General features: G+C 41.0%; 1 protein-coding gene across 13 annotated transcripts in view; it reads right to left on the bottom strand.

Moving 5' to 3' along the window:
- TAF1 (TATA-box binding protein associated factor 1) overlaps nucleotides 1-13,590 on the bottom strand; it is a 72,165-nt gene extending 58,575 nt beyond the window's left edge. For 6 of the 13 annotated variants that reach the window (XR_011998194.1, XM_072743785.1, XM_072743786.1 and 3 more), the window contains exons 1-14: nucleotides 13,235-13,559; nucleotides 12,110-12,224; nucleotides 11,843-11,959; nucleotides 7,792-7,911; nucleotides 6,427-6,605; nucleotides 5,624-5,842; nucleotides 4,988-5,206; nucleotides 4,441-4,648; nucleotides 2,911-3,087; nucleotides 2,127-2,254; nucleotides 1,924-2,031; nucleotides 1,629-1,802; nucleotides 1,007-1,180; nucleotides 668-772 (exon numbers count right to left, since the gene is read on the bottom strand). Coding sequence is in view for 11 of the 13 variants with exons in the window: in XM_072743785.1 (XP_072599886.1) it covers nucleotides 668-772; nucleotides 1,007-1,180; nucleotides 1,629-1,802; nucleotides 1,924-2,031; nucleotides 2,127-2,254; nucleotides 2,911-3,087; nucleotides 4,441-4,648; nucleotides 4,988-5,206; nucleotides 5,624-5,842; nucleotides 6,427-6,605; nucleotides 7,792-7,911; nucleotides 11,843-11,959; nucleotides 12,110-12,224; nucleotides 13,235-13,414 (2,223 nt within the window). In the remaining 2 variants the exon portion in view is untranslated. Of the gene's footprint in view, nucleotides 1-667; nucleotides 773-1,006; nucleotides 1,181-1,628; nucleotides 1,803-1,923; nucleotides 2,032-2,126; nucleotides 2,255-2,910; nucleotides 3,088-4,440; nucleotides 4,649-4,987; nucleotides 5,207-5,623; nucleotides 5,843-6,426; nucleotides 6,669-7,791; nucleotides 7,912-11,842; nucleotides 11,960-12,109; nucleotides 12,225-13,234 lie in introns of all 13 variants that reach the window. The other 7 variants (XR_011998193.1, XM_072743784.1, XM_072743789.1 and 4 more) reach the window with 4 other exon arrangements.
- Between the last annotated feature and the right edge of the window lie 76 nt (nucleotides 13,591-13,666).

Genomic DNA, 13,666 nt, shown 5'->3' with positions numbered 1-13,666 from the left:
CTATACTTGCCTTTAACACGTAAAAGCTAGACTACCAGAGGGCCTCTCTATGCCCATCAGAACAGAAAGGGGAGGGGGCACACTTCACTATGGCTAGGGACTGTAAATGGCACACTTCAGGCGTGCTTTAGTACTCAAAATGACCATGACTAATACAATCAAAACCTGCCAATTCTGCAGATACAAATTAAATATTAAGTCACTACAGTAAATGATTAATCCCAGGTTGACTTTCGAATGCCACCCAGATGTTTCTGACTTCTCTTTTTTAAAGATTTTATTTTTTCATGAGAGACACAGAGAGAGAGAGGCAGAGACACAGGCAGAGGGAGAAGCAGGCTCCATGCAGGAAGCCCGATGTGGGACTTGACCCCAGGACTCTGGGATCACGCCCTGAGCCAAAGGCAAATGCTCAATCGCTGAACCACCTAGGTGTCCCTTAAAAAACGATCTCAAATTTAGTTTACAAATAACATTATTAGGAGCAAGTTTTAATAAAAAGATCCAAAGAATGTTGGGGATTATAATCATTTGAGGATTACGCTGATCTTCCCCACAGTTGACTAAGGTACTACTCAATCAACTAGAATTGGTTCTTTCTGGGCTGACTAGCTCCTCACCTGTCAAGTTCCTTAGGAAAGAGTTAAAACAGGAAAGAATCCCTCACCTGCAGTAATTGACCAGGATGAAGAGAGCCTAGGAAAGGAGATGTATGACAGTAAACAGTTTCTCCATATTTACAATCTGGGGCCCCAGGATCTTTTCCAGGTTTCTAGATCAAACACAGAAGACCCACAATTACTATCACAGAATATAATCAACAATATAAGCCTACACAAAATATTCCTTGAACTTTTACTAGTATTACTAAATACAAAGAAAATACTATTTCTTTTTCCCAAGAAATTTACAGTATAAAAAAAGACAAAATATATGTTTGCAGATTATTGCTGGATATCTAATTACAACTGTATTAATAACAAAGGTTTTCTGAGCAGAGACTCACCCGCTTATAATAGTTTTTTATCTTGGTTGCCATGCCAACCTGCATCATTAATGGTCCATTTTCCTCACTGTATTCTGCAAGAATAAGATCTCCATCTTTGCCTGTGAGGTCCTGAGGTGTGCGCATAAAAAACATCTCTCCACCACCAGAAGCTTGTCTCTCTTGTTCTCTCATCTGCCCAGAACAAAGAGAATACAGACCAGCTCCTGATGGGACAATAACTTCAAACTGATGAGACAATGACACCAAAAATGATTTTGCCTTCCTTTTTTTTTTAACTTCATGCAAAAATTTTCAAAAAGAAAGTTGACACTATGAACACTTAACTATCCCACCACCTAGATATAACTTTCTATTTTACCTTGTTTTATCTAAAACTATCTCTATAGATATTACTGAATCATTTTTGAAAGCTGCAGTCATCAGGACACTTCACTCTTAAGTATTTTCACATGCATCTCTTAAGAACAAGGACATTCTCCTAAATAACATCAATAACATTCTACCACATCTGAGAAAAAAGCAATTCCCTAAAATCACCTAATATCCAGTCCATTTCCCCAGTTTGTACTCTAATGTCTTTTATAGCTGTTTTTTTTTCCTAACCAGAATTCAATCATACCTTAGCCTTCTTTTTGATGTGCTTCAGCAAGGGCTGGACTGAGTGGGGACCTGGCTGAGAGAGTGCCCCGAAGGAATATTTCTTCAGGGGTGGACGATGGAACTGCCGAAGTTTGATGGGCCCCATATGGGTAGGAAAGAAGGGCTGTCGTAATTCCACTGCAGGAATTGAGTGCTAAAGCAGGAAATAAGAGTTCAAATTAAATACGAACTCCAGCCTAGGCAAGATTTATCCATATCCTCTATCAAAACAAGGAAGTGGGTCCCATCCATCCTAGAAAAAATGTTACTTTTACCTGGATAATATTTCCTCCAAAGGTGCCTCGAAGACCCTGTTGCTTGGGGTAGTAATATTCATCATTGGAGAGATTCCATGGATCTTTCACTTCTGGCTGAGACATGTTCTAATGACAGGACATCAAATAAATCTTAGACTACCCTTCTCCATCACCTTTCTCTGTTCTTCTAAATGCCCTAAGTCCCTTTTCTCTTCACAGACCTGCTGTGGTTCCTCCTTGATGACCCCTGTTTTCCCTAAGAGAATTCGGCTCTTCTTCAGAGATGATTCTTTCTTATTTTCCTTGGAGGGGGAGTTAGAAGTGGCCTCTTCCTTTTCATCAGGAATTTCTAAGGATGAAACAAAAGTCACTCTGGAGATTCTATCCCTGAAGATTCACTTTTCCTACAGATATCTTTGTGCTTCCTAACCAGATGTCTCATCCCATCCTAGACAACTTCTAGTAGGTGATTCCCTTTAGCCCAAACTACACTCCTGGAATTTCAAAAGTACTACTTTTCAATATTCCTACATTATGAGTTTTCCCTAAGCAAAACAGAAATACTAGAAACTAAGAACCACAACTTTGCTCTCTCAAACTGCTACCTAAAAGTCCTAGTCTCTTTAATTTATTTTTTTAAGATTTTATTTATTTATTCACGAGAGACGCAGGCAGAAGGGGAAGCAGGCTCCATACATGGAGCCCGACATGGGACTTGATCCCAGGTCTCCAGGATCACACTCTGGGCTGAAGGCAGCGCTAAACCTCTCAGCCACCAGGGCTGGCCTAATTTATTTGTTAAAGTAGACTCCACACCCAATGTGAGGCTTGAACTCACAACCCTGAGATCAAGAGCCACATACTCCACAGAATTGGCCAGCCAGGCACCTCCAAGAAGCTTCTAGTCTTGACCTTCCCAACCTTTCTGAATTCTCCCTGTCCCTTGACATTAGCAGCAAGCTTTCAATTATGGAGAAGGAACACTGGTCCCTGCCAATACCATACCCAAAATAAGGTTCTCATCATTGGGATCAAGTGTCAAAACAGGAGGCTCCAACAGCCTGGGCATGGCCTGAGCATCCCAAATGATATTGTCCTCCCAGCGTCCATACACCAGCTCCTCGTTGTCAATGGGAAAGATGGAGTACCAAGGTTTGTCATCATCCAGGGTGGCTGCAAAACCTACTCAGAAGAGGAGGAAACACTCAATAACTGACAAAGTATCTATGCCCCTTTCAATAATGATCCCAGCAAAGGGAAAAGGAGCAAATGTTAGTACAGTTATTCATGGGGCTACTGAAAAGGAACCTAGGGCACACAGTGTATTTCTCGCTTTATTTTTCTTGGAATTATTTCTCACTTAAAAAAAAAGTTGCAGACAAATGTTCTTGCAATATTTTTTGTGACTCAAAATTTTTACAAAAAAAGACTAAATTTAAACAGCCAGTGTGTTCAATAAAGGACTGGCTAAAGAAATTACAGTAATAAATGATATGGTAAAAAATACTAATAAACGGTAGTAAAATATATTTAAAACAGAGTAACTATTGGTAAATTATGGAAACATCCATATAATACTATGCAATAAACAAAGTGTTTAGATAGAATGAAAGGAGGAAAAAACTATTTCTTAGAATTAAAAATTAAGACAATTTTGTTTTCCTCTGAATTATAAAAGTAATCCAGGTTAACTGAAGGAAGACACAGAAAAATATAAAGGAAACTGTCTGTGATCTCACAAACTAGAAATAACCACTGTGAATCCCATAGCACATTTCCTTTCAGTCAGCTTTCTGTGATTATAACATAGTGTGTTTTCCCCACTCACACAAACAGGGCATCGTATAAGCCATTTTATGTTTTTTTTTTTTTACTCAAGTTTCCCATGTTATTAAATATTTTTATGAAGAACTCGGAATGACACACAATAGTATTTATGTCAAGTGAAAAGCACAACATACAAAACTATGTCTACAGAAATGAGCTCAACTACATGTACACACAGAAGACAGAAAATCAAAAACCAAGTGTACCACAAAGTTAATAGATAGTCGATCATCTCTGGATAGCTGGATTATCAGTGATTTTTTTTTTTTGGTGTTATCAGTGATTTTTGACACTATTCTATTTTCAAAGTTTTCTACATTAGGCATGACATACCTTTTTTGGGCGTATGTAAGGAGAGAAAAAGCAAATTCCAGCATGATAAAAAACAAAGGGGTTGGCTTTGAAAACCAAAGTAGACTAGGAGATCAAGCCTTATTCTAGTCCAAAAAAGACCTTTAACTTCAAAGTGGTTTTCACATTTTTCTTTTTTTTTAATTTAATTTATTTTTTGGTTTTCACATTTTTTTGAGACATCAGAGTCCATCCTAGCTTAGTAATCATGTAAAAAAACTTACTAAAGACTAGAATCAGGGCTCAGGTCTGAAACATTTCACTGTCCCTCAGCAGCAGCATAGGGCACACCTAACCCCACTTAGGATAACTGAGGCAAAGGGCAGTGTGCTAGACACAGCTGGCATGGAAGCACACCTTGCTGAACATTGTAGGCCATGGCATTCCTAGTCATGCTGGAAGGAAGCCAGCCTGCCAGGCTTGCACGCTGAGGCTTTGTTCCTTTGTGCTTGACATCCTCCCCATCCCAGATGATATCATCCTCCCAATGCAGCTGTGTCACCATCAGGAAGTTTTCATCAGCCAGTAGGTCAGAGCCATTGTTTTCCTCAAATTTCCTCAAGTCCTACAGAAACAGAAAAAGAACAACAAATCCCTGAGTGGTCAACGGTCAAAGTTCCCACTCCAGATCTCACATGAGATACATCAAATGTAGTCCTTGACTTGAAAGAACCTGCTAATGGAGCATTATCAGCCTCCTCCCACTCCTAGTCCAGCACAAACAGTACCCTTGCAACAGGGTCTAGTTGCCAGGGCAATATTATATAACAAGCAAAAGAATTGGACACCCCCATCTCCCACCAAAGATACCCTATCTGGTATGTCCTCAACTGAAAAGTAAAGTTAGGTAAAACTACAAGGGCCCTGGGCACAGATTCCTTTCTTACATACCAGTATCACTTACCTCCATCATTCTACATTTTATCACAGGCTCATGGTCCATTTTTCTCAGTTTGAAGCCATAATCAAACCCACTGCCATCTTCAGGGACACCCAGCATATCATACCACAGTCGAGCAGGCCCATAACGCCACTCAGCCACTCTTGGTTTGGTATCTGTCACTTTATCTATATCTCCAGTTGACTGGGAAAACTTTGATTCAACAGGAGCCATCATTGTAATCTGTAACAGAACAAAGTAGGAGGGAAGGATTTCCTGATCCCAGATGTCCTAGGGCTATCATAGGGAGTCCACAGTCAGGAAGGGAAGTCAGAGGAGCCATAAGGACAGTTCTTCAATGGGACTGGAGTTAGAATGTAAACAATGGAGTGCTATCATGCCACACTCTGCCTATCATTCAAACTTTCCTATTCACCAGGATGTGTATCACCAACTCCCTGCCCTCAATCCTTTCTACTGTTATTACAGTAGAAATAATGTAAGGGAAGGGACAGCCACTAAGACTGAACTCACAATTTCTCGTTCATTATCAGCACAGGACTCTGCCTGCTAAGGTGGTACTTCCAATTTAGACATAAGCTAGGGAGAACTCATTTGTTCCTCTCATAGGTCTCAATCCCAGGTATCTATTTTGCCTACTTCATCATCAGAGAGACACTGCTCTGGAGGTGGTGGTGGAGCATAGTCATAGTTCCATAAAGACTTCTTGTTGACTTCGGACTCTACTGAGCACTCCACCTCCTGGATCTGTTCTTCCTGTATCAGCTCACGGTGCTTCTTCTTCCTCTTTCTCCGAGCACTCCGCCAAACAGATGGGACATTCTTCCCTGGTCCGAAAAGACGAAGGAAGCGTAATACCTAGGACATGGAAAGTCAAAGGCTCAGTATCAGGTAAGGAAACAGCAGTGTCTGGGTCTGCAAACTCCCCTGAGGGGTCTACTTGACTGTAGGGGAGGGACCAGGAGTGCTGAACTCAGAGTTATAACATCTACTGAGAAAGTAAAGAAGTATCCTTTAATAATTTGGACTCGTTCATTTAAGACAAGGGCAATTTCTAATGAGAACTACAAAAATCACATGTACTATCATCAATGCATATGACTTTTTTTTTTTTGACTTTTTTTTTTAAAGACCTAATACAACGCAGTCGAATGAGGAAACTTCTTAATCTTTGTTTTTTTAAAGATCTTCTTTATTTATTCACGAGAGACACAGAGAGAGAGGCAGAGCCATGGACAGAGGGAGAAGTAGGCTCCTTGCAGGGAGCCCAAGGCAGGACCGGGATCACACCCTGAGCCGAAGGCAGACACTCAACCACTGAGCCACCTAGGCATCCCAAAACTTCTAAATCTTATTCATTCTGTATTCAACATCTTAGAACAGAACTCAGTATTTAGGAGAGGTCAGGGGTTTGCAATGTGGGCTTTCTCCACAGAAAGTACCTTCCCAGGCCGAAATTCCGGGAAAAGTTCTGTGACACTTGGCAACAGCTTGGTGGCATCATGCTGCATAATCCCAGCCAATGGTAGGGTCAGCTTTCCATCCTCAGATTCTGCCTGTGATGCTTCCTGAGGTCCCATCTCAGATTCTGAGTCAGAGGAACTACTGAAGTCCACTTTCTCTGAGGCCAAAGAGGAAGGGGCAATGATGGAGGGCAAGATGATGCCTTCTCCATCCTCAGACACTGCAACAAGGAAGAGAAACCCCTTTGGCATGTAACTGTGAGCATATTTCCTCCGATTCAGTCAATACCCACTATCTTGGCTATATGGATGGCTCAGTGGCAGGGGATATAGTTCCAAGCACCCAGATTACTAGTATGCAACCCAAAAAAACTCATTCCAACTCATTATCTCCCACCATCCCCAACTCACCTTGTACCTGGTACCCTAGGGTTGTGATGAGAGAAAACAAACACTATTACTACATTTACTACTTTCTATACATGTATTAGCTTAAAGGAATGTGATCAATAGCAAAATTATATAATACTTTTATACCAATCAGGCCTTATCATTTCTAGTTCAGAGACACATAAACTGAAGTTTTTTTTTAAGTCCACAGGATGATAATGAAATTCTTTAACATAAAATAAGATGTAGAACATAAAGTTATCAGATGTTATTTAGCCTGCAGACTAATGCAGAAATGGCTAAAACTCTAATAGGAGGAATTTAGGTTAACATAATTCTCAAAAAAACAAGAGCTCAAAGACACTGCTCCTCCGCAACCTCCTAGCCTAGGACAAAGTTACTACTGTACTACTGTGGCCAACATAGGAAAGGTGGAGAGGATCACTAAAGCCCCTGCCTTTGAAATTTCTGAATCTAGAGTTGGCTCTATATGATTTATGTACATTCTACGATGCCTTCCCCATTTGGTCATTTCTTTTAGAGAGAGTCATCTAAACAGGTAGTTTCCAAATACCAGTATGCAGATCAGTTGCATCACCAACTACTGGAGAACATTTTAAAATTCCTGGGCTCTCTTGCTGATTTTCGGAAACAGATTTTTTGGTGTGAGAGTCAGAAATCTTATTTTTTTAAATGCTTGGGATGATTGTGATGGACAGCCAGATTTGAGAAACACTGACCTAAACTACTTTTTCTTGAGTAAATATTAAAATACTGTTGCCAAATGTTTTAAAACTTCCCTTTAACATTAAAATTTGAAAATTATATGCTTACTTCCGGAAGTTGTATCCTTTCCTAGCATCTTAATTTTAATAGTTCCCTATGGGTATGCCAAAAGCCTAGACCTATAAATGAAATATGTTCCTTGGACAAAAGAAGATAGTCTCTACTCACCACCGGTAAGACCATCCTGGTCCTTATCTTTCTTCATTGGTCCTGGAGGTGGAGGTGGAGGAGGCATCAACTTGCAATCAATGTCTTCACAATCGGCATCATAGTCATCTTCATCATAATCTAATAAAACCAGGAAAATGATCTCAATACCCAAAATATCACATAACAGTCCTGAGTTCCTCTGTTACGCAAGAATTTAAAGTACCACGCAAAACACTACGTAGATCCCTTAAGAACACACAAGAGGTGCAGCCTCTGCCTTGAGAAAGAGATGATGACACGTTATCACCAAATACTAGGACACAATGTATGCCACATATAGAAATTTAGGGAGCTCCTAAGAACTGTCTAAAACCTTTGTTCCTTCTCCTGATCAAATCCTATTTAATTTTTTATTTTCATTCTGCTCAATCTCATAATTGAATTTAATATTCTTTCTTCTCTGTCAGTTTCCTTTAAGATTGGACTTTCTCTCTTCCCATTCCCCAAGTCTTTTCTTTTTTTTAAAGATTTCATTTATTTATTCATGACAGACCCAAAGAGAGAGGCAGAGACATAGGCAGAGGGAGAAGTAGGTTCCTTGCATGGAGCTGGATGTGGGACTTGATTGCAGGACCCCAGGATCATGCCCTGAGCCAAAGGCAGCCACAACCACTGAGCCACCCAGGCGCCCCACTCCCCAAGTCTTTGACACATTTTTTGGTCTACCTTCTGCAGTTTATTCTTTTCACTGACCTTTAACCTCTGGCATCACTCAATACCAGATGGTGAACATTTTGCTTTCATTCCTCTACATTCCCTTACTCAAGAATCACCCTTATCCAGATTAAACTCCAATCTGTAGGTCTTGCCCTGATTTACCCACCCTCTATAATTGTACATGTTCTGTTGCCTAAAGAACCTTTCCACTCAGATACCTCACAACTTCATCTCTCATCACACTGAAATATCCTTCACCTCTTTAAAACTCTCTTTCCTTACTATTAATACCACTTCCATCCTTATTTTCCCACCTTATAACTTTGTCTCTTGTCCCTTCCATCAATCTCTTATGCTTTTTCAATCAATCGTTAATAGTCATTATAGCAACTTCCATTTACTTAGTTCCCATTATGTGATTGGAAAACACACCTTTTCCAAATCATTAATAGTAGTCATTATAGCAACTTCCATTTACTTACCTTCCGTTATGTGCCAGGTATTTGTAGTTATTTTATCTACAATCCTCCCAAGAATGTTGGCAAAGTAAGAATTATTCTGAGATAGTAAAATGACTTACTCAGGGTCACACAGTTTTAAGTGACAAAGACAGAATTCAAGGCTGGTTGAACAACAAAGCCTATATGCTTTCCCACGCACTTCCTCACTTACCCAGTCCTACTGATATTTTATTAGCAACTCGCAAGTTTAATTCTGCTTAACATTTTCCACAACTGTCACTTTCAAAGACCTTGATAACTTTACATATAGTGGGCAAAAAGTCTACCCCTTTACCCTTTTTCTAATCAAAACCCCAAAGCAATAAGCATCACTTCTCATTTTCATTTAGGAAGGAAAGGCAACTAACATTTACAGAGCATCTACTATGACACCATACTATGTAGGTGCTTTCACACCAAGTGACAATGAGCTTAAATTCCTACATAAGACCTATTAATAGGTTGGGTATTATCACCTTTATAGATTACAAGAAAACTGAGGGATTATTACAAATCCAAGCCTCAAAGACTGAGCAACTTTCCCAGGATCAAACTAAATACGGAGCTGGGATTTAAATCTATCATTCTGACTCCAAAGACCATTTTCTTTTCATTATACCACCCTGACCCTAACTCAACAATCTATATTGGTTTACAATCCTTTATAGCATCAAATCCCAAATAAGGCATACATATAAGTGCTGTCAAACTGCTCTACCCTTGGTTCTTGCTATCTAGCACTATGTTTTCCACTCCTTTCAAGAAAACCTGCTGGCCAATTCCCACCCCCCACACTACTCAATTATTTCTGTCTTCAAACTTTTAGACAAGCCATGTTTCCAAACCAAAATGCCCTGCTGCTCCCTCTCCATGAAACTTTGTCAAAATTTTGCTCAAAATTCACCTCTATGATATCTTTTATAATGGCCTCCACTCAAAATTATTCCAAAGAAGAATCCTTGTAAATCAAGCCATGTGAAGTGGCCAATGCCAGAGAAAGAGGAAGCTAAGGGCACAGGTGAAGGCACCTTCACTAAGTAAGAGAACTTGGAAACGAGCATCCTAGATTACTGAGACTATCAAATGCAGCATCCTCCTTTTTTAGCTCATAAAACCCAACTAGGAATTCCGCACTCATCCTCTTCCTCTTCCTTCACGTCCCTAGCCAAGACAACAAACCCAAACCTGAAAAACCACAATATTCCCTGAAAATCAGAGCTGCTACCACCTGTCCCTTAGCCTAAGTCGGGGTGCTCAAAAATAATAGTCATGATATTTGTTTTAGATATTCTGTCAACCTCTCAAAATGAAATACAATATACAGAAATATGAGCTTGTAGCTGGCTTATGTCTTCTTCTTATGAGTAATTACACTTCACGTTTGTTTATCCCATTTTCCCCAAATGATAATAATATCCACAACAGTGAAACCTGTATCTTCTCTTTTTCTGGGTTACCTCTTGTATATGTGGTACAGTTAATTCTCTCTATATAACAAGCACTCCAATCCATTGACTGGTCCTAAAATCTAATTCAACAAGGTGGACAATGAACAAACAATGAGCAGCCTCCTACAAAAGGGTCAAGCAGGAATGCCTAAGTGGCTCAGTGGTTGAGCATCTGCCTTCAGCTCAGGGTATGATCCCAGAGTCCTGGGATCGAGTCTCACATCAGGTTCCCACAGAGAGCCTGCTTCTCCTTCTGCCTATGTCTCTGCCTCTGTGTATCTCTCATGAATAATTAAAATCTTTAAAAAAAGTGTCAAGCAGTGAGAATAGTGAGTATAGGGCAGTGGAAACAATGAATTATATATGTGTCAACTATACCTCAATTAAAAGTTGTAAAAAATTAAAAGTCAAAAAGAAAAAGGAACTATGATCAGTAGCCCTAGGTTCTAGACCACAGAACTAAGCTCCTCAAGATCGGAAAATTGATTTTATTATCTTTGTACAATACTGTCATAGTTTATAGCCCGTAATAGGTGCTCAATAAAAGTCTAGTAATCTGAATTATTGAATTTGTTAAGGTCTGCCACTACTTAACTTACAGAACTTTTAATAAAGGCTCACATCTTATTAAAGTCAAGGTCTAAATCTGTGATGAGGTTAGTAATGAATAATTACTAAGACTCCCTCCAGCTCCGATTCTGATTCTACATGTAGCACCTTACACCAGGGAGAGAAATCTGTATTGTGAGCAAGCATTAAGTGCATTCTGTCACCATTACAGGTGGTGGGTGATTAACAGAAGTGGAGTTAATAAATACATGTGCTCATTTATATATGTCATTGTAAATACTTAACCCTCTTTGAACTACCAAGTCCTTAAGGGCAAAGGCTGAGTTTAAATAGTATCTAAAACAGGGATCCCTGGGTGGTGCAGCGGTTTGGCGCCTGCCTTTGGCCCAGGGCGCGATCCTGGAGACCCAGGATCGAATCCCACGTCGGGCTCCCGGTGCATGGAGCCTGCTTCTCCCTCTGCCTGTGTCTCTGCCTCTCTCTCTCTCTCTCTGTGTGTGACTATCATAAATAAATAAAAAAAATAATAAAAAAAAATAGTATCTAAAACAGTGCCATGAACCCTGCAGGTACTTAAGTACCAGATGATAAGGACAGCATTAGCATCCTTACTTGGCATTCACCAAGAATTTGGGAATAACCACTATGAGGAATAAATGTCTGAGTAGAACACTGCCCCAGAACAAAAAAAGCAGCTACATGGAACTGAGCTGACAAAGAGAGAAGCACAGGACAGAGAGCAGGAATAACGGCAGAAAGCATACACAGAAACAAAATAGACTACACAGCAAGGAAATGAACTGGAATGCTCTACTGATGACACTAGAGAATCACCTGAGTGGCAAAGGGGCTGCAAGCTCCCCATTGTCTGCTGATATCTTCGGCTTTCATCTTCTGCTACCTCAGTGATGTCTGAATAGTCCACAGCATCTTCTGTACTCCTGATCCATCCTATAAATAAAAGGAGGGGCAGGTATATTTCAACAAAGAGCAAGTAACTCTCACTCCCAAGTGAGCAAGTAAATGCCCACTGAAAAGTGTGTACACAGTTAAGTGGCTAGCCTCCTCCCCCACTTTACTCCCCATGACCCCAGACTTCACCTTCATCATTTACCAGGGCACCATCGGTCCCAGCCAATTCTTCGTTTGCCGTGAGTTCAGTGATCAGGCTGCCCAGACCCAAAGCCCCCAAGCCTGCCAAGTGCTTCTTACACTCCTGAAAAAGGGACAGCACCAGAGTCGAAGATAACAACTAAACCTAAGTTTCCCACACCACAAGGCTTATTTCTCTGGTCCAGCACAAAGCTATAAATCCATATTAAATACAACTCTACAGTGTGCTAAAAGGAGCATCACATTCCAGAACTGTAAAGTAAATCTTCTGCTCAACTCCACACGTTGATCAGATCTTTATTAACATAGTATGTCCAACTTCATTACCATGCTTTAATAAGAAAAGATTATTCAAAGAACCATCACCAAGACTAAACAAAGGGAACAGCAGTTCTCTAAAGCCTAAAGCAAAGATCATTGGGATTAGAGAAGGGACGGCAAGAACTTTTTTTGCTACCTTTTGTGTGTTTGTGTATGATGCAGATGAGGAATATTGATCAATATTTTCTACTTGCGAAAATGAACCTAAATCAAAGTAGGTAAGGCTCATCTGGACACAGAAAACAATTTCATGAATGCCAGTGAACACCGGGAAAACTACCTAGGAAGTAGACCAGAAGGGGGTCTGTCCCTAATAGTTTAAACATTCACGGTTCTACGAACTGAGGCCTGAACCACAGAATTTGTTACAGGGTCTGTCCAGTCCTCTTGCTCTAGAGCCACCTCCGGTCAAAGATGGTCAGACAGTGCCGTTTCAAGAATCTTCAAGGGTCTCATAGCAACGGCTTAAAAGCAACGTCACTAGGTCACGCTATTTTTTCCGGCTGCCTTGTTAGGATGAATATCATCCCCAAAGCCGCCCACATCAGCGCTCGGCCTACGAGGGCTTGCCTACAAATCTCTCTTCTCCCCATGCTCACGCACAACTGAGCCTCCACGCTCAACGTTATAGGCACTCTACTAGGATACACACTCCATTTCTGGTTTCCTCTCTTTACATTAACCGCGCCCTTTCACAGAGGCTCTACTCTAACCACCCTCTACTCTGCTCACCCCACCGCCTCTCCTCAGCCGCACCACCCCCTACCCTATCCCCACGCCCACCCCCCTCACATCGTCCAAGACGCTTTCCCCCTCCAGCTGCCCGGCTCCATTGATGTTGCCAAAAAGGAAACCGGTTAAAGAAAATGGGCCGCCTCCAGCAGAATCTTCATCGCTGTCCGTGTCTGACATGATGGCGCTGGTAGTGTCTCCGGCGGCTGCAGGGAGCAGCAAATCCCAGCCAGGTCCCATAGACCGGAAATAAAAACATCAGTCGCCCAGAAATGACTTACAGGGCTCCTTGACCTCACCAGGCCCTACCGGATGTGGAAAGGGATGGTGGTGGGAATAACCGGAAAGACCGGCGGTCCTACGAAAAAGGAAAATTGGTTGCACTACTTTACTAACGGCTTCTGATTCGACCATACGCGATCAGGAGGTTGGGTATCTGGAAAGCGGTTGGTCAAAGAAAACGTTTGGTCCCGCCCCATTTAACTTATCTGA

The sequence above is a fragment of the Vulpes vulpes genome, chromosome X (genome assembly GCF_048418805.1).
Source record: "Vulpes vulpes isolate BD-2025 chromosome X, VulVul3, whole genome shotgun sequence".
Lineage (NCBI taxonomy): Eukaryota > Metazoa > Chordata > Mammalia > Carnivora > Canidae > Vulpes > Vulpes vulpes.
The sequence above is the reverse complement of the archived record's forward strand: the minus strand, read 5'-3'. Positions and strand labels throughout refer to the sequence as shown.